The sequence below is a fragment of the Misgurnus anguillicaudatus genome, chromosome 6 (assembly GCF_027580225.2).
Source record: "Misgurnus anguillicaudatus chromosome 6, ASM2758022v2, whole genome shotgun sequence".
NCBI classification, from domain to species: Eukaryota; Metazoa; Chordata; class Actinopteri; order Cypriniformes; family Cobitidae; genus Misgurnus; species Misgurnus anguillicaudatus.
In genome coordinates, this window is record NC_073342.2 from 28,667,860 (window position 1) to 28,693,789 (window position 25,930).

At 37.1% G+C, this 25,930-nt stretch overlaps 2 protein-coding genes across 3 annotated transcripts; both read left to right on the top strand.

Moving 5' to 3' along the window:
* Positions 1–693: 693 nt before the first annotated feature.
* On the top strand, positions 694–7,298 carry LOC129433101 (guanine nucleotide-binding protein subunit beta-5a). The gene is made up of 11 exons (XM_055191564.2): positions 694–1,035; positions 1,322–1,458; positions 2,928–2,969; positions 3,998–4,074; positions 4,219–4,351; positions 4,495–4,638; positions 4,946–5,037; positions 5,162–5,210; positions 5,313–5,409; positions 5,819–5,985; positions 6,164–7,298. Exons 1-11 carry the CDS (start codon positions 918–920, stop codon positions 6,173–6,175), a joined length of 1,068 nt encoding a protein of 355 aa, XP_055047539.1. The 5' UTR covers positions 694–917; the 3' UTR covers positions 6,176–7,298.
* A 592-nt stretch (positions 7,299–7,890) lies between these two features.
* LOC129433100 (AP-4 complex subunit epsilon-1) lies at positions 7,891–25,660 on the top strand. 2 transcript variants are annotated; one of them, XM_073868925.1, is made up of 21 exons: positions 7,891–8,150; positions 8,475–8,546; positions 8,624–8,747; positions 10,998–11,071; positions 11,157–11,278; positions 11,361–11,514; positions 11,602–11,774; positions 13,911–13,984; positions 14,058–14,180; positions 14,270–14,379; positions 14,490–14,629; positions 17,740–17,852; positions 17,929–18,047; positions 18,147–18,443; positions 19,324–19,435; positions 19,573–19,696; positions 22,391–22,637; positions 22,749–23,318; positions 23,442–23,629; positions 23,798–23,958; positions 25,300–25,660. In XM_073868925.1, exons 1-21 carry the CDS (start codon positions 8,022–8,024, stop codon positions 25,458–25,460), a joined length of 3,387 nt encoding a protein of 1,128 aa, XP_073725026.1. In that variant the 5' UTR covers positions 7,891–8,021; the 3' UTR covers positions 25,461–25,660. The 2 variants fall into 2 exon arrangements, with proteins under 2 accessions (XP_073725026.1, XP_073725027.1); XM_073868926.1 differs by lacking the exons at positions 7,891–8,150; positions 8,475–8,546 and having other exon boundaries at positions 8,628–8,743.
* Positions 25,661–25,930: the final 270 nt, after the last annotated feature.

The window sequence follows — 25,930 nt, forward strand, 5'->3', positions numbered from 1 at the left end:
CAGAAATGAATCAATAAACACAACTGCCTGCTGAGTTCTTGTCTTTGCTTTTAGCGCTCCATCATGGCTCTCACAATCTGGCTTTGCAATGCAATATTTATGATGGTTAATCCTCTGAGGACTAGAAATCAGAATGGTTGCAACTAGTTTAGCAATTAGTAAATTATTAAGGGTGAATCTCACAAATATGTGCATGGGTCACAATTAACACCGTGTAAAATATTTTCAGAAAGAACAATAAGAAAGAATGCTTTTTATAAAATGTGTATATTGTCTTAATTAAAAAAAAAAACATGCAAAATAAGAAAATAATGACTCTGATCTATGACTGGTTCTAATAAATATTTTGCTAGTCTAAAAAATTAAAATTAATTAAATTATAAATATGTACCAAAATTGAAAATTAAATGCTAAAATTAAAACATTAAATTATTTTATTCAATGTGATAATGAATCTTGACAAATTGAAAAATAAAATAAAATGTAATTTTCACTAGAATCTCACACCAATGTGATTTAAATATTCTAATTGTGTTAAAAGCAAACTCTACTTGATCCTACAAAATATGCATTATTTATTTTTTATTTGATTTTAGTGTAAACATTCAATGCAGCAACGCCTTTTTGACTGACGTCTTGAGATACATGGAAACCTAGACTGTATTTACACAGCATTGTTTTTCCAGTCAGGGATTTCAAGCAGTCCATGTGGACGTATAAATATTGATCATCATGAGGATATAACGCACATCCAAGTATGAATCCTCCGGGGGCTTCAAGCGGATGCTGAAGAGAGAGCATCCTTCGTGACGTCACGACCGCCGCATCCGTCTCCAGACTCGCGTCCGTTTCTCTGCTCTCTCCTCCATCAGTGAAACCCCTCATCGCCTCCACGGATCGTGCGTTTTCCCGTGAAAATGGCCGCGCAGGAGGTGACCGCGCAGCCGGGCGACACTCTGGCGACGCTAAAAACAGAATCTGATTCTCTGAAGAGCAAACTCGAGGATGAAAGAGCCAAACTGCACGACGTCGAGCGTAAGAGCGCAAATAATATGATTACTGTACCGTACTGTAGATGTGTGTTTAATGACAACATATGTCTGGATAATTCGCTTTACTCGCTGATAAATACACAGACTGATCCGGGTTCAGTTTATGCTGGTACCCAGGGAGCGGTTTATTTTCCGTTCTGCATCACGATGTTATTTTCAGATTTGTGGTTAACTGCATTACGCACTTTATATCTCATACTTAGTTTGATATATTTATTTAGTTATTTTTATCATGTATAATAGAAATAAAATGTCGGTTTTTCGAGCAGTACATCAAGTGGCGGAGAAATTGGATGCTTTGGGTCAGTTTGTCATGAAGACGAGACGAACCCTGAAAGGCCACGGGAATAAAGTGCTGTGTATGGACTGGTGTAAAGACAAGAGGAGGATCGTCAGCTCATCTCAGGTCTGTCTGTAAACCCAAACTGGGTATTAAAGAGTTGCCCGAAGGAATACATTTGGAGCAACGATGCCCGCTTTATGAACGAATTATTCGGTTCTTGAATCAGTCTGAACGATTCCCACTCACTGAACTCACGCTTAAAGCAATAGTTCACCCCCAAATATGAAAATTTTCATAATTTACTGACTCTCATGACATGAATAATTTATGTTCAAATCCCTTATATGGGTCTTAACATGGTAAAGCTGCAAATAGCACATCCATCAATACATAACAAGTGATTCAAATGACTCCAGATGGTTAATATATGTCTTCTGAAGTGAAACAACGTTTGTGAGAGAAAATTGTTATTTTAAGCTTATTTATCCAAATTCACCATGCTAATATTTTGCATAGAAACAGATTAGCATGGTAAAAAATAAGTTGGCAGCACATCAGTAACATCAAATCTGATTGATCCTCGTGACAATAGGGCTTGGGCGTCGTGACGTCATTACTTGTCGTGGCGGCCATGTTGGTTGCCTCCTTTACTGCTGCGCTCCATGCTGCGCTCTGTTTGTAGACATACTTTCTCTCAATCGTGTGTCTTAATTTGTCGTTATTTTTTCAACCATGGTAAACCGTTGCAGTATTAATAATAAAGTAACACATTAAAAGTAATTTACATTAAAAATGACAGATAAGAACAAAACTTCCTTATGTTTTATTCAATATCAGAAACCAAACATTAACCTCAACCCCTCAGTAATGTGTATACATGACATATAAATGACATTTATATATACGACAGTGAAGTATAACATCTGAATATTAATTTATATAGCTTAAGTCAACATTGAACATAAGGGAAATGTCCCGGTTTACTCGCCCAAAATACGGGAACATTTCAACATTCATCTTTCTGTTGCTATCCCTCTGCTGACAGCAAAAACTGCTGCATTAACTAAGCTAGTTGTGAAGCTAGGTCATACGTGACTTTGCTTACAGATTGGCGTGAAATCGTGCTCTTACAACAACCACGCTGTTATCTTAAATTACTATTTTTTTCATATGGATCCCAACCGTTAATAGTTCCGACTTTGTCCACATACCGGTCCCTGCTTCCCTGTTTAACGTATCCCAGTAAATTACACATACTTTTCCGGATTTTAACATCTTTTTTCTTTCTTTTAATTCTCCCAACTCTGCCGCTTCTCCTCGTTCAACTTGCTGTATGATTACATTCGCGAGGCCACCAACATGGCCGCCACGTCCCAGAATGCAACGCGGCGCCCAAGCCCTATTTGACAACTGATCATGAGAGATTCATCAGCACCATATAAGAAGAAAACATGATAAGATTTTATTATAAAACTGTTTTCCCTTTAAGTTTTATTCATATGTCATCCTGTCATTTCTCTTCATGCAATGTGTTTTTAGATGCAAACTTATTATTTTGTTAAATATTTTAATATATCTATCCTGTATTTTAGGACGGAAAGGTGATTGTATGGGATGCATTTACGACTAATAAGGTAAAAAAAGTGAAAGATCATATGGTTTATGTATCTTTAAAGGAAACCGTTTTTTAATATTTTACTATTACCTCAACTTAAATATTAATACATATCTATCTTTTCTCAATGTGTACACATTATCTTTGTACAGTGCGTTGTGAATGTGTTAGCATTTAGCCTAGCCCCATTCATTCCTTAGGATCCAAACAGGGATGAATTTAGAAGCCACCAAACACTTCCATGTTTTCCCTATTTAAATACTGTTACATGAATAGTTACACAAGTAAGAATGGTAGCACAAAATAAAACGTGTTAATTTTTTCAAGCAGATAAAAAATGAGAACTAAGTGCTCTTCCACAATAAAATATAGTTTTCATTTTTATCCGCTTAAAAATCACCACGATTTATTTTGTGCCACCATACTTACTTGTTGTGTAACTATTCATGTAAAAGTCTTTAAATAGGGAAAACATGGAAGTGTTTGGTGGCTTCTAAATTAATCCCTGTTTGGATCCTAAGTAATGAATGGGGCTAGGCTAAATGCTAACACATTCATGACGTACTATACAAAGATTAAGTGCACGCATTGAAAAAAGATGGTATGTATTAATTCGTCTAAGTTGAGGTAAGAACATAGTAAAATATTGAAAAACGGTGGTGTTTTCCTTTAATGCATATGTGTATATATTAATCGCATACAAAATAAAAGTGATTTTTTTGCACTGTGTGTAATTATTATGTATATTTAAACAAATATATATATATATATATATATATATATATATATATATATTTTATTTATATATAAAATATACAATATTAAAAATTATAAATAATTATAAATAAATTATAACAAATTACACACAGCAAACACTCATATATTATGCAGAAAAGCACTTTTGATTAATCTTTGCCCAGCTATTATATATTATATATATTATTATACATTATTATACACTATATATACATATACATATATATTGTTGTCTTTAATAAAAAAAATGTAATGCTCCGTTCCCACTGGGTGTTTTAAATGTATTTATAGGAACATGCAGTGACGATGCCCTGTACGTGGGTCATGGCCTGCGCTTATGCCCCGTCTGGTTGTGCAGTTGCTTGCGGGTGAGAATCTCAGCCATTTGGGTCCTCACAAGACTAGTTTGTGGCCTAGTTAGACTTAAAGTGAATACTTTCACGATGTTACATTATTGCAGTTTAACATGCAAAGTCAATATTTTTTTTTAAATGATCTTTTGTCTTTCTCAGTGGTTTGGATAACAAGTGCTCCGTTTATCCTCTATCCCTGGACAAGAACGAGAACCTCGCAGCCAAGAAGAAATCAGTGGCCATGCACACCAACTATCTGTCTGCGTGCTGTTTTACTAACTCTGATATGCAGGTGCGGCTCATCAAAAAATAATAAGAAAAGTTGTAATATTGTGATCCAGCATCTCTTCAAATGTCTTGCATCATTTGATATTGCATTCTCGGGCTATACTGAGGGTTTCCTGATTGTCTGGCATGTTTTTGTGTGCATAATAGATTTTGACCTCTAGTGGTGATGGCACGTGTGCATTGTGGGATGTTGAAAGCGGTCAGATGCTCCAGAGCTTTCATGGACATGCGGCTGATGTGCTGTGTCTGGACCTCGCCCCATCTGAGACAGGAAACACATTTGTTTCAGGGGTAAGAACTATAGTGCAGAAAAACTCAATTTTACACACACACACACTATATACAGTAGAACATGCATAAAATTATATAGGTCAGAGATTAGCATATATAGCCCAACATATACACTTAAAATTTAAAGGTGCAATGTGTAACTTTTACAAGGATCTCAAAATGCACATTGAGGTTGTGTCTAGTTTTGTTAATTGGTCTGGGAGCATTTTGTTAACACACCAGTATTTCACATACAAGCACATTTGCACAATGGCGCTTGTTAACATGCCTGTGCATTGACCTGTATTTATCCTCTCGTCTTTCTAAGGGCTGTGACAAGAAGGCGTGCGTGTGGGACATGCGTACAGGACAATGTGTCCAGTCTTTCGAGAGCCATGAATCAGACATCAACAGCGTACGGTAAGTACAGTAAGCTTTTTTGCTTTTAAGGTGCTTATAAATATTTATAGTTTTAATAAATACAGTAAATGATATGTACAGTAAGTAAGCAGTGTTTACAGTACTGGGTCGATTCTCCATGCAGGTACTATCCAAGCGGAGACGCTTTTGCTTCAGGCTCAGATGATGCTACTGTGAGACTCTTTTGTTGTTTCTTTGGATCCAATCAGTTTATTATGTCCTGTGTTGAAATTTTAACATAGATTTTACTTTTTCTTTATTTTATGTGCTAACAGTGTCGCTTGTACGACCTGAGAGCAGACAGAGAGGTGGCCATTTATTCTAAAGAGAGCATCATATTTGGAGCATCAAGTGTGGACTTCTCACTCAGTGGTATGCAAATTAGTCAATAACAGGTTGTATTTGTTAATGCATTAGCTAACATGCTCATTGTTAGTTCATGTTAGTGAATGCATTTACTAATGTTAATCAATGCATGAATACCTGGATTGCAGTATACAATAGTTGAATACTGTACAATGCAATGCATACGTAAACTTGAATTTTCATTTTTTGCATGCTGCATTACTCAGAAATTATATATGCATTTAGTGTACTATTATTTGAAATATTTGCATACTTTTTAATGTATACTTTTTACAATAAAAAGTTTGCATTATACAGTGCATGGAAAATTTCAATTCCTTTCAAAATGACCATAATTGACATTTTGAAGGAGTTATTGTTAGGATATATGTAATATTAGGATGATATTGTGTTAATTGTTTTCTATGTGTTGTAGGGAGGCTTTTGTTTGGTGGATACAATGACTACACCATCAACGTATGGGACGTTTTAAAGGGAACTCGGGTGTCCATCTTGTTTGGGCATGAGAACAGGGTCAGCACTCTCCGCGTCTCTCCAGACGGAACGGCCTTCTGCTCAGGATCATGGGATCATACATTACGGGTAACAGACAAATATATAAACGTGTACTTGAAAATTTAAGTCAACATGAAATTAAATTGCTAATTTAATGTTAATCTTCATAAACTTTATTATAGTGTAATAACTTCAACCATTTAAAAGTGTACAGGATTTTGTTAGGCTTGTGACCTTGTTTATTTTTTGTCTATTCTTTCTCTAGGTCTGGGCCTAAATGAGAAACATCAGACTGGCTGTGTTTCGTCCGTTTATCATCAAATGTTTTAGGTTTTGTCAACGTCTCTGGAATCCAAAATATCCACAGACTGTAATAAAGTGTTGATTGCGGTAGTATACAGTATGTGGTACAGATGGACTGTAGTGCACATATACACACACAAACCTTCACATCTAGTGAGCACAATCACCCAGTTCATCCATTGCTTGCTATTATGGGATGGTCTTGGATCTGATGTTGATTTGCGGTACGTTTGAAATCGCTTACTTCCTATTATATACAGTAGTAGGTGAAAATCAGTATGCAAGGAGTAGTATTCGGATAATTAACAAATTTAGAAGGTTCAGATTACCTGCTGCTTCCGGCTAGATTTTAAGTGTGCTTCATTGGACACTTTACTATCCCATGAGACCACGCGAGCTGAGTGAATAAAATAAAAATACTAGAAATCTATGATCCGGGTGACTCTTTAAGTGATTTAGCTACCAAGAAATGTATTCCTCGTACTTAACACATACACAAATTATGGTTGTGGTTGTTGTGATTACGTCATAGGTCAAAGGACATATGGGACACATGACAATAAAAACATGGCGGATGCAGTACTGTATGTTCAAAGTGTATTCATACTGCAACGTAATGTTTTAATAATAAAGCAGTAGGTACTTTATCTTATTTAGTACGTACTCTTACACATATTTTCGGACGCAGCTTTGGTCTCTGTTTCTATGGCAGCATTATTGCTCCACAGTGATGTACTAGTGAATATGAACGTATATAAACACATTTTATCTAATATAATACATTATTTTGAACATTAATCTTAAAAAATACTGCCATTTTTTGTTTTTTGTGGAATGGATGTTCAGAATTATTTAAATTATTATTATTATTAAATGAAGTTGTATAGCTGATATCATATGTTATATGCAAACTAAAGTAAGCCAATTTAGTTATGCACCCTTGGTCATAATATTCTGACTGTCCTTCAGTTATTACAGCACTATTATTGTGCTTAATTACTGTAGCAAAGTGTATATAACATTATGTCATATATGTTGTCTTATCAGTACAGATATCTATAAAGTACACTAAAATTTAATAAATGGATTTTAAAACATTGAATGCCCTTTTTTTATATTAATCACTGTTTTGAGACGTTAACATTAAATGTTTGGAAAATATTTTTTTGTATTTAAAAAAATACCTAGCATAGATTTGGAACAACATGAAAGTGAAAATTATGACAGAATTTTTCATTGGACTTCAAACATTAAACAAATAGGGAAAAGGGAAACAAAAGACATTCCAGAACAAGAGTTGGGTCCATGCAAAAATTGAATAGAAAGTTATCAATGCGTTTTCTTTATATAATGCAAAATATACAATTGAAAATTTGTAGAGCTATTTCACAGATATTACCAGACAGGTAGCATCGATGACGTCAAGTCTCGCGAGAGCTGTTTGAAAGCAGACTCCTTCTTGAATCGCTCTCGCGGTGCTTTGATGTCATCCATTTGTCGGTTCCTGAGAAGTCGAACACACCTTTTGACTTCCATAGTAGGTTAAAATACTATGCCCCGAAACTGTTTGGTAACAAACATTGCTCAAAATATGTTCCTTTATATTCAGCAGAACAAAGAAATGTATACAGGTTTAAAACAACTAGTGTAAATAAAACTCGCGGTAGAGACTTTTATTTTGAAAAGCAGAAGCGCACGGCTCTTCCTGTATGCGGCGAGTCAGTCTAGTCATGATGGTCTGTGTTTTCATTCTGTGTGTTTATAGTGTAGTATAGTGTTGATCTTTTGCTGTAGTTTACTCACCTGTCTGATCATCTGTCATGAGTGATGTTGTGAAGAAAACTCTCACAGCTCTGCCGGCTTTATTTGACGCTCAAACCGGAGCCGCAAAAATCACCAGCGGATTAAAACAACTTGTCAAGAGCATCACTGAACTGACATCTAAACATGTAAGTTCAAATGTGTAAATGTATGATATGTAATATTTATGTGTAGTATAATCTATAAATAAAACAAGATCAGTCAATATACATTCCTGAAATGACATCGTTTTTAATATAAAATAAATTTTGAAGAAAGCTTAAATAATAAATTTAAAAGCTAATAATGCTAGGTGATGGGTCAGGTACCCAATATGTACACACATATATCATTTTTATTTTATTATTATATTTTTATTTTATACTTATCGTTTTTCCATTTTTTTGATGGATGTATAATAAAATGCATTTTTATAAAGCTGTATTTATTTTATCCTTGATATGTGTTGACAGGAGGAGGAGAACCTTATTAAACAGGAGCTGTCTGCCATTAAGGAGCAGGTGGCATCACCCAACACCAGTATGGTGAGTAATGGAGATATCAGTACTAGATGTCTCTCAGGAGCTGCGTGTTGACCTCAGTTTGTGTGATGTGTTTACAGAACCAGATGCGGGAGATCATGGTGAGAGCCATGTATTGTGAGATGCTGGGTTACGACGCCTCATTCACCTACATTCATGCCATCAAACTGGCCCAACAGGGTGGCGTCATGGAGAAGAGAGTGGGTACGATCACCTCTGCTCCTCAACGATAACAGCTGCGTCTCATTTCAAAGGCTGAATCCTCCAAAGGTCGCATTTGCCAGCCACAAACGTCATCAAGGTTTTTATTTCAGAGAAGCCATTGCTATATTTTAAAGTAAGAATAAAACTACAGTGATTATGTCTCATAAAGAATTTATGTTTATTTTATAGTGTTTTTCTAAAATTCGAGAACCTTGATGACGAATGACCCGATAAATGTGACCTCTGAAAGACGCAGCCTTCGAAATGAGACGCAGCTAGTGTGTACAAAATTAATAATAATAAGAAGAAATGACCATCTACTCGGATTGTCTATTCAGATTATCTACGATTGTCCATATGAAAAAATGTTTAGATTAAAATTTTGTCTAAGACTTTTATAGGAATCAAAATGTAATGCAAAACATAAAAACAGTTTTTTGGTCACTAGAACCCACAAAAATGACGTAAAATACACAGAAAATGCTTTTGGGATTTGTCTGGGATTTTTGGTTCATTCACACTGCCAATGATTTTCCGGAATCTGTGCGTGCATTCACACACATGCCATAAAGATCCCGTAAAGACACATGACGTATTTAAAGTCCTGAACTTGGTAGGTTTTTTCCACAGCGTCTGAAGTTATCCGTAATTTCTCTCTCACGAAACCACAAGCATGCATTTTTGTTTATGACAATATCATAAGGAGCGCGTGATGCGCTGTTCTGTCATGCTGGTGAATGATCTCTGATTGTGAGGAGCTCCCTAATCTCTGCTTCAATCCAGTTTGCGGACATTTCTCGTCGTGAATGTTGATCTGCGATTAAATCCCTGTGTCAAAGAGCTGAACAATAACTTCTTGTTGCGATGACACATGCATTTTTTTTCCTTGGTCTTGTATGGCACCATATTTTTTTTATTAGATATTGAACATAACATACAACATACATTTTTAACAAGACATCCAAAAAGATAACATATTTAAGAAATTGTATTTATTTCGAGCCCCTAATGCAGTACTTCTCAATTATTCTCTGTCACGCCCCCCCTAAGAAGAAGTAAACATTTCGCGCCCCCCCCAACTCTCTGCCGCGACTGTAAATAGTATAATCGGTCTATAAAATTACACATCTGCAAAACATTGTATCCTTATTAACATATATCAATCAACTTACAACAAAGAATAACTTTATTAACATTGTTTTTTAGTCTGTAACAGTAAAGACTTAAAATGCATCAATTTGCCTGAAATAAAAAAATCAATCCTTATTTACAGTATATTTTTTGACCATTTGATACTGAAAAATTAAATTTAATATAATCAATAAATAATAATCAGCGTGTTTAGGGTGTAATGTCTTTCAGTGACGGTGCAAAAAAAAATCACTTCCTGAAAAAGTATTTCCCTGGGGTCTCGCGCGCCCCCCCTGGTGTCGCTTCGAGCCCCCCCTGGGGGTCCCGCCCCACTATTTGAGAAGCACTGCCCAAAGGTGACATTGGAGTAAAAAAAATCTAAAGTTTAGTTTTGCGTGCGCACATGAAACTTTCGCGCTCCTGTGAAAGCGAAACTTTCGCGCGCGCACGTGAAAGCGAAACTTTCGCGCGCGCACGTGAAAGCGAAACTTTCGCGCGCGAACGTGAAAGTGAACTTTATTTAATTTTTGCTCCATGTCCCCTTAGGGGCTCCGTAGATTTACATTACACAAAGAAATTTAATTAAAATAAATAAAAAAATTAAATATAGACAAATAATGTATTTTTTAAAAACTAAATAAAAGGAGAGACAGCATATACCAGTTAAAATTTTAAATAACTTCAATTCTTTGGCATATAAAATGTATCTCTACATTTTTTTGTTATCAATAGCCTACATGAGAGACTCAATATATAAATGAAAATCAATCACAAAAACCTTCAAACAGGGGCGATGACACGCGCATCCTCACTACGGCATGCCCCTTACGGCATTGTTTCCTCTTGTTCACACAGAATGCTTTCTGTGAATGTTAGGCAGTGTTACTAGGTCGTCTTAACGGGAGCGATCCCAGATCATTTACGGGACGCGTTTGTGTTCTCACAGAAGCCTCTCTGCCAATTTTATGGAAATTTTCTGGGACCAAAGTGCTGTGTGAATGGGGTTTATTAATTTTTAACAGAGGTTTGACAAAAAGCTGATCTCTGAACGTATATGATTATATCCTACATTTATTTTTATGTTTTTTTTATATCCCATGTTTATTTTATGACTTACAGGTTACCTTGCAGTTTCTCTCTTCCTTAGTGAGGGCCATGAATTATTGCTGCTGCTTGTAAACACAGTATTAAAGGTGTGCTTGTTTATATATTACACCCTTAAACATTTTGATCTAATATTAATATGTTAGTTTAATTATTTTTCCTTATATATTAAAGGATCTCCAGAGCACGAACCTCATTGAAGTGTGCATGGCGTTGACTGTCGTAGCTCAGGTATTGCCAAAAGACATGATACCTGCTGTGCTTCCTTTAGTGGAGGAGAAGCTGTCGCATCCAAAGTAAACCAGCCACATTCATTCCATTAATACTTTACAATACTTGAAGAAATCCAAATGCCAAATAAATAACTTCATGTTTAAGGGAAATCATTCGGAGGAAAGCTGTCTTGGCGTTGTATAAGTTCTACCTTATTGCTCCGAATCAAGTCCAACACATTCACGGCCAGTTCCGGAAGGCGCTGTGTGACAAAGACCCCGGGGTCATGACATCATCTTTACACATTTACCAACAGCTAATCAGGGTAAGTAGTGTTGCATTGGTAATGTGGTTTATTATGTACATCAAACATGATCTGATTGGCTTTTATGTGCCTATTTGTGTGATCAGGGAGAATCCAGACGGCTATAAGGACCTGACGGTCAGTTTTGTGACCATCCTGAAGCAGGTTGTAGGGGGGAAGCTCCCGATGGATTTTAACTATCATAATGTTCCTGCACCTTGGCTACAGATCCAGCTGCTAAGAATCTTATCACTGCTTGGGAGAGACGACCAGAGGTACAGATGGACAGATTCGAACTTTATAAATCCACTAAGTCTCACAAGTACCGTGATTGACTTTTGCAATTCTTTTTACTTGTTTAAGTGATTTATTCTGTTCAGCATTTTGGGAATTTTTTTCCATATTTCACTCACCTTCAAGCCTTTCTAGGTGTATATGACTTTCTTATATCAGCTAAACCCAGTTGAAGTTACATTAAATAATATTATGGGTCTTTTCGGCTTTATAAGGGCATTGGATTGCGCCAAAAGTGCAAAAACAAATCCATACAGTTATTAAATGTTTGAAACAAAAATCAGGATTCCCACGGGTCCTTGAAATCCTTGAAAGGTTATGATTCTGTGGAAAAAATTCAAGTCCCTGGAAAGTTTTTAAAAATATACAAACATTGATACAGGTCATTGAAAGTGCTTGAATTTATTTTATATAAGAAGTTTTCTGGAGGAAAATCCATATTATTCCCTGTGAAGTGTAGGATAATATCATTAAAAATTCTAGTCTTTAAGCACACGCGCTAAACTGTTCACTTTAAATGCTTATATCTTCTATATATGGGTGATTCTCACGAAACCATTGAAACACCACGGCACTAATGATTTTAGCTTTAAAATGTGTAATATAGTAACATTAAAAAGCATCAGAATTAACACAATACTGTGTTCTACCTTGCACAATGTGTGATTTCAACATATGAATTTATAATTGGAAATTTTATCTCATTTTCTGCTGAAATTCTCATTACCGCAATGTGTCCGGCTGTGTTTGAACATGCGTTATGTTGTAATTTAATCAAATTAACACAAAAATATTAAGAAAAAAAATAAATGGATGTCTTGCTAGACTACTTTAGATGACAGAAAAAATATTTACTGAATATTCATGTATAATAATAATGAAGAAAAATTTGGAAAATGATGTGTCCATGCCTGATGTTCTCATCCTCCGCAACACTTTTTGAGAACAGTTTAAGCACACATACAGAATTTTAATAAAGTTTGATTTTGAGGGACCAAGCACATGGACCAGAGGAGGAGGCTGAAATATTGTCTTGTCAGAATGCTTACACGACATTTTGATTATCATTACCGCAACAGATGCTTATTAAATGTTAATTTAATTAATAGAAGCATAATACTTTGATTTTAAATGCATGTGCAGAATCTCCAAATTATGTTCTTTCAGGTTTGTCATGTCATTTTGAAAATATGTCAGTGTTGATGTTTTCTGACTGTTGCGGTAATGAAATTTTTTTGGACTAATTTTTTAAATTATGTTACAAAAAGTGTTAAATGATAAGTAAAAGTTTTTAAATTAATGTTCCCATTTACTCCACACTTTGTTTTTCAATGTCTGGTGGGAAAAAAGTAAATTTAAGCAATTTTTACATTTTCATGCTTGACATGTTTAAAACCAAGTTTTCGTGAGAATCACCCATATGCGAATGTTGATTCATACCAAAATGCTTTTTTGCATAGTTGTGTTTGACACTGAAAAACATCTCGGGTTACGTATGTAACTGTTGTTCCTTAAGAAGGGAACGAGACGCTGCGTCTCCCTTGCCATACTTCTTGCGTCCCTGTAACGGCATCTTTGGCAATATTTTAGATAAGGATTTACTTCCTGGCTCCCGCGTCACCCTGTCTTTGACATTAGTTGAATTTGATAAACACATTCAGACGCACCTACCCTTGGAGGCGTCCCCAAAGTGTCACCGCAGTGACGCAGCGCGAGTTCCCTTGAAAGGGAACTGTAACAATGTATCTTTAAAGGTAACACGATGTTACTATGCTCTCACTTGAAATGTGTCCCCACATTTAGTCTTTGAATTTGAGGGTATTGGACCTGGAAAGTTCTTGAAATGTCCTTGAATTTGAAGTTAACTAAAACCCATTGCTTCGCCTCTGAAGATGTTTAATAACTGTGTTGATTATTTTTTGAAATGGGGCACTATCCAGTGCCATTATAAAACTTAAAAGAGCCGGGATGTTATTGAATATAATTTAGACTGTGTTTGGCTAAAAGAGGAAAGTCATATGCACCTAGCATGGCTTGAGGATGAGTATAATATGGGCTAATTTTCGTTTTGGGTCAACTTGTCCTTTAAATGGTGCTTACATTTTTTTTATCTTCAGCACCAGTGATCTGATGTATGACGTTTTAGACGAGTCTCTACGCAGAGCCGAAATGAACCACAACATCACTTACGGTGAGTCTGTATTTGGATTTTTCTATTGACCTGAATGTTCAATGAATTTTAACATGCAATGTTTTTATTTTAGCGATTCTGTACGAGTGTGTGAAGACCACCTACACCATATGCCCCAAAGCAGACCTGTTAGAAAAAGCAGCCCGGTGCATTGGAAATTTTGTCCTTTCTCCAAAGATCAACCTTAAATATCTGGGTAAAACCACTGCTTCTGGTTGTAGCAACTGTGGTAAGAATTATTCAGTTATAATACTCATAAAGGCAGTCGATTTGCATGTTTTGCAGGTTTAAAAGCTTTGACGTATGTCGTCCAGCATGATGCCAAACTGGCCCTCCAACACCAGATGACCATTATAGAGTGTCTGGATCACTCAGATTACACTATTAAAAGAGAGGTAAAACAGCCCTGGACTAGGCCCAAAACATAATCCATGCAAGTTTGCGAACACAGCTGTATCTCATTCGCATCTTGTGCCTTTCTTTATCGCTCTTCTGTCCCTCTCAGACCCTGGAGCTGCTGTTCAGGATCACAAACGCTCAGAATGTGACGGTGATCGTTGAGAAGATGCTGGACTTCCTGCGTGTCTGTAATGATGACCACACCATCATCCATCTGGTTGGGAAAGTTGCAGAGCTAGCTGAAAAATATCCTTTAAAATTTGTGAATAAACTTTGGCGTAACGTTGGCCTGTGTGTCAGTCATACAGAGATGTGGGAAATAGGGATGCATAACGATTAATCGCGATTAATCTATAGATAAATAAAAGTTTTTGTTTACATCATATATGTGTGTTAACTGTGTATGATAATTATGTATATATAAATATGCACACATGTATGTATAATTTTAAGAAAACATATATATTTATATATAAAATATCTATATTTATATATATATATAATATAAATTATACATAAATATACAAATTTATTTACACATGTAAACATTTCTTAAAAATATACATGCATGTGTGTGCATTTATCTGTACAAAGTTGTCATACACAATTCACACACACATATATGATGTAAACAAAAACTTTTATTCTGCTATAGATTAATCGCGATTAATCGTTATGCAACTCTAGTGGGAAATATGTGTTTTAATCCAGCATGTGTGCATCTCCACATTAAATCCCATCCTCTTTGTAGTGTCTGTCAAATAACTGTCAGGCATAGTCACCAATATCCCATCAGATCTGTTTAAAGGTGCAATTTGGGACTTTTAGCGGCATATAGCGGTCATGGTTTGTTTACACCAGACGTCATTGAAGCGTTAAGCGTGAGTGATTTATATCTTGAGTCAATCCAAAGACGCATTAGACATGCGACACAATTTGCAGGAGTGAGGCATCGTAAATGATGCAATTTGCGCAAATTGAGGGATTCAAGCGTTTTGAACTGTGCCGGATATTCGCGCCGTGTGAACCAATCAGGAGCTTGCTCTAGTAATAACGTGATGACGAAGTAGTGAGGTATCCTGAGGTGCAATTTGTGTGAATGAGGCATCGTAAATGATGCGCTTTGCGCAAATTGAGTGATTTGGCCGTTTTGAACTTTGCCGGATATTCGCGCCGTGTTAACCAATCAGGAGCTTGCTCTAGTAATAACGTGATGACGAAGTAGTGAGGTACCCTGCTGTGCAATTTGTGGAAATGAGGCATCGCAAATGACGCGATTTGCGCAAATTGAGTGATTTGGCCGTTTTGAACTTTGCCGGATATTCGCGCCGTGTTCACCAATCAGTAGCTTGCTCTAGTGATAACGTGATGACGACATAGTGAGCTGAGGCAGAAATAAGAAACAACAATGGAGGACAAAATCAACGTCGCTGTATGTGGACACTCAGAGCTGTACAACACATCTTCATACTTTTATAGAAACAGGAATGAAAAGGATCCTTCTTGGAAGAGAGTGAGGAGGTCGGACAATCTGGTAAGTAATTAAAAATGCTTTATAAAACGGCTGTTCTGGTTCTTCATTCTGATTGGTTGAAACGCGTTCTAAGCCGTGATAAAATACCCCGGTAAAAATACCACTACTTTTTCAAAAATGGCGTTTATCGCGTTTTGGAACCAAACTCTATATATATATATAATTTTTATATATAGGGTCGTGGGTAGAGGTCGACCGATATGCTTTTTCTCTGGCCGATGCCGATGCCGATTTTTTAGAAATCAGGGCAGCCGATGGCCGATATGTTTGGCCAATTTTCTATATGTACATAATAATCAAAATGTTCTCATCATTATTAGCAGATATTTTAAATGCAAAAATGTCACTATTTAAGTCAAAGTATTTAAAAATATATCTTTCTGAAGAGTTTTACAACCTCCTCTGCACCATGCATTTATCAGACACAGATATTACCTGACACTCTGCTGTCATCATCTTTGATCAGTTTTTTACCATGACTTTTATTGCTTTGTAGGATAAAATCCTTATTTGGTAGACCTGATAAAATATTTATTCATCATAAAGTTAATATAGTAAATGTCTATGGTTTTTAGTTGAGACTGTTATTTAGGGCAAATCTTTCTAAACACATTTACATTCTCATGTCTGAGGCGCTATAAGTGACTGATTGTGCTGACAGTGACGTCTTGTGAGTTTAGTGTTGGGATAGATCTGTTGTTTCAACCGTTCATTCGAACGAATCCGTTCAAATGAGTCGGTTCGCGAATCGGACGCGCTGTGTTGTAATCCAGGCTGAGCAGCGCAAAACTGTAAACAAAGTCTTACTGTAACAACACGAAAAACATTTCCTTTGTGGATATGATTTGGTCTTCCGACCTTTCGCCATCGGGTCAGTTTTGTTTTGAGTAATAAAAGCAGGGAGACAGAAAGCGTGCACGCGCGGCTCTTCTCTCTCTGTCACGCAAACAAAACTCATCATCACTCATTAATCACATGAAATGAGCCTAATCTTTGCACGGACAGTGCACCGCGAGACATAAGCCCGTCGCGCTGTTGTACTGGCTGCTTAATTCGCGCGATCCGCCATCATTTAGTAAAGCTGTTTGTGAACAAGGCATGGCTGCACACACACGAGACGGGAGTGATCTGCTTGCAGCAAGAGGCAGCGTCACGAGTTCTACAACAGCGCTTAGGTGCCCGCAGATGCGCCTGCCTATTAATCGGCCTAATTTTGCAGCAAAATCGGCCAAAGCCGATTTTTTAAAATATGCCAAAAATCTGCCAATTAATCGGCCGGCCGATAAATCGGTCGACCTCTAGTCGTGGGCATATATTGGGGTAGGGGCGTGTTTGTTTAGGTGATTTTAAATATCAACATTGGCTTTTAGAGATCATGCACCCCTCCTTTAACTCAAAATGTGTAAGTGTCCAACTACGTGTGAATAGCGTGATTTATTCGCTTCATATGCGTCTGGTGTGAACGCACAGTAAGGCTGTGACAACCAAGGCTCAGCCCACATCTCACCCCTCCCTTTCGAAACGCATAGAGAAGCTACGGTAGCAGGGGCAAAAACGTTATCATCTGAGATAACGTAGCGACAAAATGTGCTTTATAGAGCAGTTTGTCCGTTTATGGCTATTGTAGAAACATAATGGTGCGAAATAGCGATTTCCACAGTGTATGTAGCTCATTCTAAGGTAATAAAAACAATACACTTCATAATGTAAGATCTTTATACACCACTGATAATGTCAAGAGATCCTTCTGGAAGTCGCACATTGCACCTTTAACTGCATATTTTGATTATAAAAGTCTTATTTTCCTATAATTGCCTCGTACATTCGCACCAGATAACTCGTGGTTCATACAGACGATGAATGATGTTTTTTCTATCGGAGGAGATCTTTCGCAAAAGGACATCATGAATAACTTCCTACGACTGATGGCAGAGGGTAAACGGCAAAAACACGCAAGTGATAATGAAACCATGTGCTGTAACTTATGAGTGCATTGCTGTATTTGTGTCAGGATCAGACTGTAAAGAGGAAGATGAGCAGTTACGGCTATATGCGGTCGACTCCTATCTGTCCGTCCTAAAGGAAAACACTTCTCACCTGCCACAAAATTTTCTGCAGGTCATGAGCTGGGTGTGTAGCACATTCTGCACTTTTACAAACACAGAAACCTCACAGCGGAGGTGAAATAAATAAATGCTGTTGGTGATATCGGTCTGTTTGCACGCTCAGGTTCTCGGGGAATATTCTCACCTCCAGGAGTCTGTGGATCAGCGTGAGGTCGTCCATCTTTTGATGAAACTGCTGGATCAGAAAAGCGTCACCTGTGAGACGCGCGTCTGGGTTCTGTCCGCTCTGACCAAGCTCTCTAAAGACCAGACGGACTTGATTCTGGACCTGGCTGAAAGTCTTTCATCTTCTCAGGACACAGTGCTTCGCCAGCAGGCCCAGGAGCTATGTCACCTCAGCCAGGACTCTGAACTCCATGGGTGGGTTCTTCCTCGTGGGGCACCTTGGGACAGCGTGGAGGTAACACAAACATTTGTTCAGATAATGTCATATAAGTTGTTATTATTAGGGTTATTATTAAAAAAGCAACTTGGACCTCCAAAATGTCTTTGATTTAAAGGGATAGTTCGGCCAAAAACGATATTAAACCCATGATTTACTCACCCCCAAGCTGTCCGAGTTGCATATGTCCATCGTTTTTCAGACAAACACATTTTCGGATATTTTAGAAAATATTTTAGATATTTCTGTTCATTAAATGTAATGTTGCGGGGTCCAGCAATAGTCCACGACCTTCAAGTCCAAAAAAGTGCGTCCATCCTTCACAAATTAAATCCAAACGGCTCCAGGATGATAAACAAAGGTCTTCTGTGGGTAATCCGTGCGGTGTTGTTGTAGAAATATCCATATTTAAAATGTTATTAACTTTATAAACTAGCTTCCGGTAGCGCCGCCATCTTAGACTCAGGAGAGAGGATTAGCGTAGTGTACGCACTTTTCTTAGTGACGTATGACAAATTCGGAGGGCGGGGGCACAGAGCAGCAGCAGAGAAAATATGGATATTTCTACAACAACACCGCACGGATTACCCACAGAAGACCTTTGTTTATCATCCTGGAGCCGTTTGGATTTAATTTGTGAAGGATGGACGCACTTTTTTGGACTTGAAGGTCGTGGACTATTGCTGGACCCCGCAACATTACATTTAATGAACAGAAATATCTAAAATATTTTCTAAAATATCCGAAAATGTGTTTGTCTGAAAAACGATGGACATATGCAACTCGGACAGCTTGGGGGTGAGTAAATCATGGGTTTAATATCGTTTTTGGCCGAACTATCCCTTTAAATATAATAATATGCTTTGTTTTGTCCAATTTTTTGCATCTTATGGAACAGGTGGACTCCTCTCTGTCGTTTTTGGATGGCTTTGTGTCCGAGGCTTTGGCTGCAGGTGCTGCACCATACAAACCCCCTCATCAGAGACAAGAGGAGCTTTGTGAGGAGAGAGGTACATCACTAAAACTTTCTTCAATACACATGTAGTACACTATACTGTAGTAGTGTTGTGTAACCTTTAGTCTACAGGATCAAGTCTTGACTGAATATTTGAGCTGATTGTGTTTCTGTGTGTTGTTTTCCGGTCAGCTTTGAATCTGGAGCCGTACGGCTTTAATCTTCCTGTGAGTTTATCATCATGTAGCATCACAGACAGACAGTCTCCCACACTCAGTTCAGGACTGTCGGGCAACAGCGCTGAGCAAAAGGCAGGGTGGGTATCACACATGTAGGTTTATTGCCTGTTTAAAGATTTTAAAGGTACAATAGCCATTAAAGGTGCAGTGTGTAATGTTTAGAAGGACCTCTTGACAGAAATAAAAATAATATACAAAACTATACTATCAGGGGTGTATAAAGACCTTTCATAATGAACCGTTATGTTTTTATTACCTTAGAATGAGACGTTTTTATCTACATACACAGAGGGTCCCCTTACGTGGAAGTCGCCATTTTGTGCCGTCATGTTTCTACAGAAGCACTTAACTGAAAACTTTTTTTACTAAGTTGTCTCCGTCTATTACATTTTTTACCGTAGCTTCTTCTATGTGTTTCAAAAGCGAGGGGTGAGCAGTGGACTGAGCCGTTGCTTGCAATTCGAAACCTCACCACTGGATGCCGCAAAAATTTACACACGGCACCTTTAAAGGATTACTCCACTTTTAAGGTCCCGTTCTTTCTGTGTTTTTGAAGCTTTGATTTTATTTACAGTGCGCAATATAACATGTGTTTATGTATTACGTGTAAAAAAGCGGTATTTTTCACGCAATTTCTATAGCGCTGTTTTCACTGTCCTAAAAACGGTCTGATGTCTTACTTGTTCTATGAAGTCCCTCTTTCAGAGTTCTGATTGTGTAGTTTGTTTAGTATGTTGTGATTCGACAGCAGCTTAGCTTGCCGTTAGCTTAGCTGGCGACTGAAATATTCCTGTGGGCGGAGTTTAGTCAAAAAACTGTTCTACTGACGTCATTAAAAAGCAGGAAGTAGAGGGCTGTAATCCAAACCGTCCGTTCGCTGTAGGCTTTGAAAGGCAAATTCTGTTAAAGAAAATATTTCGCCTGGCAGTGAACTTTGAGCTTCATCATTTTAAAGGTATTATTTATGCTATTATAGCAACATTACACACTAACTACGGTTTAAAAAATGTGATCACCCCCTGTCATCCAAGATGTTTATATCTTCTGCAGCCGAAAAGAAATTACGTTTTTTGAGGAAAACATTCCAGGATTTTTCTCCATATAGTGGACGTTAGTGGACCTTAACCATTTGCATCTTCAATGCAGCTTCAAAGGGCTCTAAACGATCACAACCAAGGCATAAGGGTGTTATCTAGCGTCATTTTCGGCAAATAAAGAAGTACTTTTAAACCACAACTTCTTGCCTTGCACTAGCCGTGTGAAACGCCAGCAAAACCTTACATATTATGTAATCACGTCGAAAGGTGATGCGTTACATATGTGAAACGCACATTTGCGGACCATTTAAAAAATAAACTGACAAAAATGTATTGTTATCATTCCACATACAACAACGTCGGAACGGTCTTCTTTCTCCACGCTTGTAAACACTGAAGCGGTAGTTTTGTATACGTCATGACTCATGCGTTACCTTTTCGATGTAACTACATAATACGTGAGGTCGTGCTGGTGCATCACACGGCTAGTGCAAGATGAAAAGTTGTGGTTTAAAAGTACTTTTTTTTGTGAAAATGACTATCGTTTTGCTAGATAAAACTGTTAAAAATTGTACCTATTATATAATATATTCTCTATAGAATCAGCTATGTCTGGCTCTCTCCCAAGGTTTTTTCCTCTCCTAGGACTTTTCTTCCACAGGGGTTTCTCCTAGGTTTTTTTTCAACCCCTGGGGAGTCTGCTAAAATTGACATAACTTAGCACCCTCTTACATAAGTTCAATTTTAACGTTTAAATCGTTAAAGTTTTACGATTTTTCTGTGTTTTTTCCTGCATCTATTAATGTAAACTGCTTTGAAACCATTAAACAATTGTGAAAAGCGTTATAAAAATAAAATTGACTTGAATTGAATAGATAGGACCCCCTTGTGCCTCGGTTGTGATCGTTTGGGGTCGTTTGGAGCTGCATTGAGACTGTAAACTGTTAAGGTCTAATAAAGTCATAAAACATAAATAAATGTTTTTTCTCGAGAGAATGTATTTCTTTTCGACAGCAAAGAAAGACATGGACATCTTGAATGACATGGTGGTGAGTAAATAATACGATTTTTTTAATAGTATTTTATAAGTAGAATATTCCTTTAATAACAATAACCTGGACATGACGCTGACTTTAGAGACCAGAATGTCATTAGTGCAGACTCTTAAAATGCATTTTTATCAATTGTTAATGAAGTATTAAGATAGTTTTGCACTAATAAGGAAGTTAAGAGATTGCTTTTAGATATACATTCCAGGTCGCTAAAGACTCAAATATGTACTAATAATTGGTGAACATCCATGCATTTAAGGGGTTAAAGTCAGTTATCCAATCAGATAGAGTTTAAACTATCCAATTAATAAAAAATAAAGTTTTCCAGACTTTTTTAGTTTAAGCAGTATTTAGTACAGTAAGTGTACTTTCTAGTTAACATTATACAGTGTATCAGAAGAGTTTCATTATCTTGTACTGGGTTGCCTGTATTAGTTTTTTGTAGGGCTGTCAAAAGATTAATCGCGATTAATCGCAAACAAAATAAAAGTTTGTTTTCGCATAATACATGTTAAAGGTCCTTAAATGCATACATACATGTGTGTGTAATATACAAAATAATTACACACAGTGCACACACATATATTGTGCAAAAACAAACGTTTATTTTGTATGCGATTAATCGCAATTAATCTTTTAACAGCCCTAGTTTTTTGTATTTGAACGGTCTGGTTTGTTTTAGTTCTAGCACACTGATTCTCGAGGGGGTGAAGAGAGTTTGGGGAAAGGAGGGTTATCTTTCACAAAAAGATACAACTGGTGAGACAGCACAGGTGGAAGAACCTGCTACTGCAGTTCAGTCCTCCAAACAACAGGGGGCAGCAGAGAGATCAGAGCCACAGCCTGAACTTTCACAGCAAAACCAGGGCAAACAGCAGCTGGCTTCCTCTTTGTTTGTAGGTTTGGGAGACCAAAGCTCCACGTCTTTGGTAAGAAACAATTTTATTATTTTCCGAAACACATTTTAACCACATTGAAATGCTAATCTAAAAACGGCATACTTAATTTTCTAAGCTGATATGTTGTTGTTTTCCACTCAGCTGGGAAAATCCGAAGCCCAGCCTTCTCGCTTTAAAAGAAAGCCACGGCCACATGCCTCATCATCATCATCGTCGGGCACCAGCGAGCGGTCTTCTGACTCCTCCCACTCCTTGCGCAGCACGGCCGACGGCTTTCTTTACGGAAACCTGCTGGAGGAGGAGCCAGCCACGACTATGTCCCATTTCAACCGCACCCACAAATCCGACAGTGATGTCACAAAGCATCATCATCATCACAACCAAGCCAATGGCCTGAACCAAAACAAAGATGCTGATGTTGCAACAAACAGATCCGTAAATACGTCTCAGATATTGGGCAGTGATATGGTTATAGTGCGACCCAACACGACCCAGAACAAATTTCCCACAGATTTAACCAAACTCTTACCTGGTGACGTAAAGGGGCTACCTCGATCTGATGTCATCAGCCTGACCTCTGACCCCAGCCTGTCTCTCTCCTCCTGTCGGGTGTTCAGAGATGAATCTTTGCTGCTTGTCATCTTTATTTCCAACTGCACGGACACTACAATCGCAAATGTTGCTGTACAGCTGAACTGTGAGGAGTTAGAGGTGTGTAAACCTGTGTCTCATGTTTATAGTAACTCTTATATCTATCGAATAGGTGGCAATGTTGATGTATGACAATTTAATGGTATTGCACAAATAAAATGTGTGTGTTAACTCTTCTCATAGACGGCAAGTTTAAGAGGAAACGTAATGGCCTTTCTGGAAGGCGGTAGCGTGTCTGTGTGTCATTACGCTTTGGTGATGAACGACCCTCAAACAAATGTGTCCTTTACCGGCAACGTCTCGTACCAAACACAAGGACACACAAACACACTCCTGTTCTCCGGGACCCTGTCCACAGTCGACTTTATCAGGTACACCAAACATTTCACATTTAATCATTACGATCACATTGAGTTCAGTCTTTGACATGGCATTACTCAGTTAATATTAAAGATATATTCATATTTATAGATTATATTTTCACAGAATTGTGTATAAAAATGACTTGAATTAATTATTTCTCAATGTCACACATGCAGGCCGTTGGTTGTAACCACAGAGGAATATGGCAAACTGTGGCTGTCGTTGTCTCATGACGTCAAGCAAAATCTGAAACTGCTGACAGATGCTGATGACCCGCTCAGATTGACCTTAAACGCTATCACAGACACACTACAGCTTCATGTTGTTGACATCATCGGTAAGCCGAATAGATGCTGATGTCATTTACAGGTGTAGATGGGTGATTCTCACGAAAACTTGGTTTTAAAAATGTCAAGCATGAAAATGTAAAAATTGCCTAAATTTACTTTTTTTCCCACCAGACATTGAAAAACAAAGTCTGGAGTAAATGGGAACATTAATTTAAAAACTTTTACTTATCATTTAACACTTTTTGTAACATACTTTAAAAAATTTGTCCTAAAAAATCTCATTACCGCAACAGTCAGAAAACATCAACACTGACATATTTTCAAAATGACATGACAAACCTGAAAGAACATAATTTGGAGATTCTACACATGCATTTAAAATCAAAGTATTATGCTTCTATTAATTAAATTAACATTTAATAAGCATCTGTTGCGGTAATGATAATCAAAATGTCGTGTAAGCATTCTGACAAGACAATATTTCAAATTAACTGTAAAAAATGATCTTACCTGGTAGCCATCTTGAAGTAACTGGTCCATGTGCTTGGTCACTCAAAATCAAACTTTATTAAAATTCTGTATGTGTGCTTAAACTGTTCTCAAAAAGTGTTACGGAGGATGAGAACATCAGGCATGGACACATCATTTTCCTAATTTTTCTTCATTATTATTATACATGAATATTCAGTAAATATTTTTTCTGTCATCTGAAGTAGTCTAGCAAAACATCCATTTATTTTTTTTCTTAATATTTTTGTGTTAATTTGATGAAATTACAACATAACGCATGTTCAGACACAGCCGGACACATTGCGGTAATGAGAATTTCAGCAGAAAATGAGATAAAATTTACAATTATAAATTCTTATGTTGAAATCACACATTTTGCAAGGTAGAACACAGTATTGTGTTAATTCTGATGCTTTTTAATGTTACTATATTACACATTTTAAAGCTAAAATCATTTGTGCCGTGGTTTTTCAATGGTTTCGTGAGAATCACCCAGATGTGCAGTACCATAGTATGCTGAAGTAACTACGCTGTATAAAGTCACAATGAAATAGAAATTAAAAACTTAAATGTTTTTTAATATGTTATATTTTTTTACAAATGACTTAGGCTATTTGTGAGCTGATTTTTTTTAATTTTATTTATGTGTCCACATAATCTTTAATCAAAAACGCAAATGTCCTCCCCTCCTCGAAACAATCTCTCTTTACTTCCGGTCACGGGGTATTGAGGGAGTGCGGTGCCTGGGAAAAGTTTGCAGCGATTAGTGATTTATAGTGGCGTGCATAATGGCTCATCCAATCAGTTTTACAATTAATATTTTATTTTCAAATAAGTGAAGTTGCTCATATATTATTATTATTATATTATACTTTCAGGGTCTGAGGGAATTGTAGCCTGTCGTCTGCTCAGTGGCGCCCCCTGTCTGCTGCACTGCAGAGTCAATGGTGCAGCTCTGGCCGTGTGGCTGCGATCTCCTCTGCCTGCTCTACCTGACTGCATCCTCTATCACTGCCAGAAATCACTAGCAGAACATTAAAGTTACACACCTGACTGAAATACACATGACCTCCAGGATCTTAAACCTTCTTTCCCAAATGTGAATGTTTTTAGAGGTCTTGGCTGTGATTGATCATGCAGTAAAACTCTGCCCAATCATTCTAATAATATATTTTTTTATAATTGAGCTGCATTGTGTCACTCTTCCATATAGTAAAAAGTATTTATTGATTTTAAAAATTTCAGCCTGTTGTTTTCTGTTCTAATTGCCGATGTCCAAGGTTGGATTGGATGGTATGGAAGCCCATTTCCGCCACATAAGAAAAGAAAAAAATTATGCTCTGGTAAATCATAATTATGAGAAAACTTTAAAAGTAATAATTATGAGATAAAAAGTCTAAATTGTGACTTTAAAAGTTGAAATTCTGGGTATAAAGTCATAATTATGACCTTATGGGACGGTTTCCTGGACAGTGCTTATTCCATATTAAAATGCATGTTTGAGCTGCC

Bases quoted from the DNA above. Each gene is read 5' to 3' on its own strand.
- LOC129433101 (XM_055191564.2), top strand. From the start codon at position 918: ATGGCCGCGCAGGAGGTGACCGCGCAGCCGGGCGACACTCTGGCGACG. The intron at 2,970-3,997 runs GTAAAAAAAGTG...ATGTATTTATAG, and splicing joins ATGCATTTACGACTAATAAG to GAACATGCAGTGACGATGCC. The intron at 5,410-5,818 runs GTATGCAAATTA...TATGTGTTGTAG, and splicing joins TGTGGACTTCTCACTCAGTG to GGAGGCTTTTGTTTGGTGGA.
- LOC129433100 (XM_073868925.1), top strand. From the start codon at position 8,022: ATGAGTGATGTTGTGAAGAAAACTCTCACAGCTCTGCCGGCTTTATTT. The intron at 14,380-14,489 runs GTAAAACAGCCC...TGTCCCTCTCAG, and splicing joins ATTACACTATTAAAAGAGAG to ACCCTGGAGCTGCTGTTCAG. The intron at 19,436-19,572 runs GTACATCACTAA...TTTTCCGGTCAG, and splicing joins GGAGCTTTGTGAGGAGAGAG to CTTTGAATCTGGAGCCGTAC.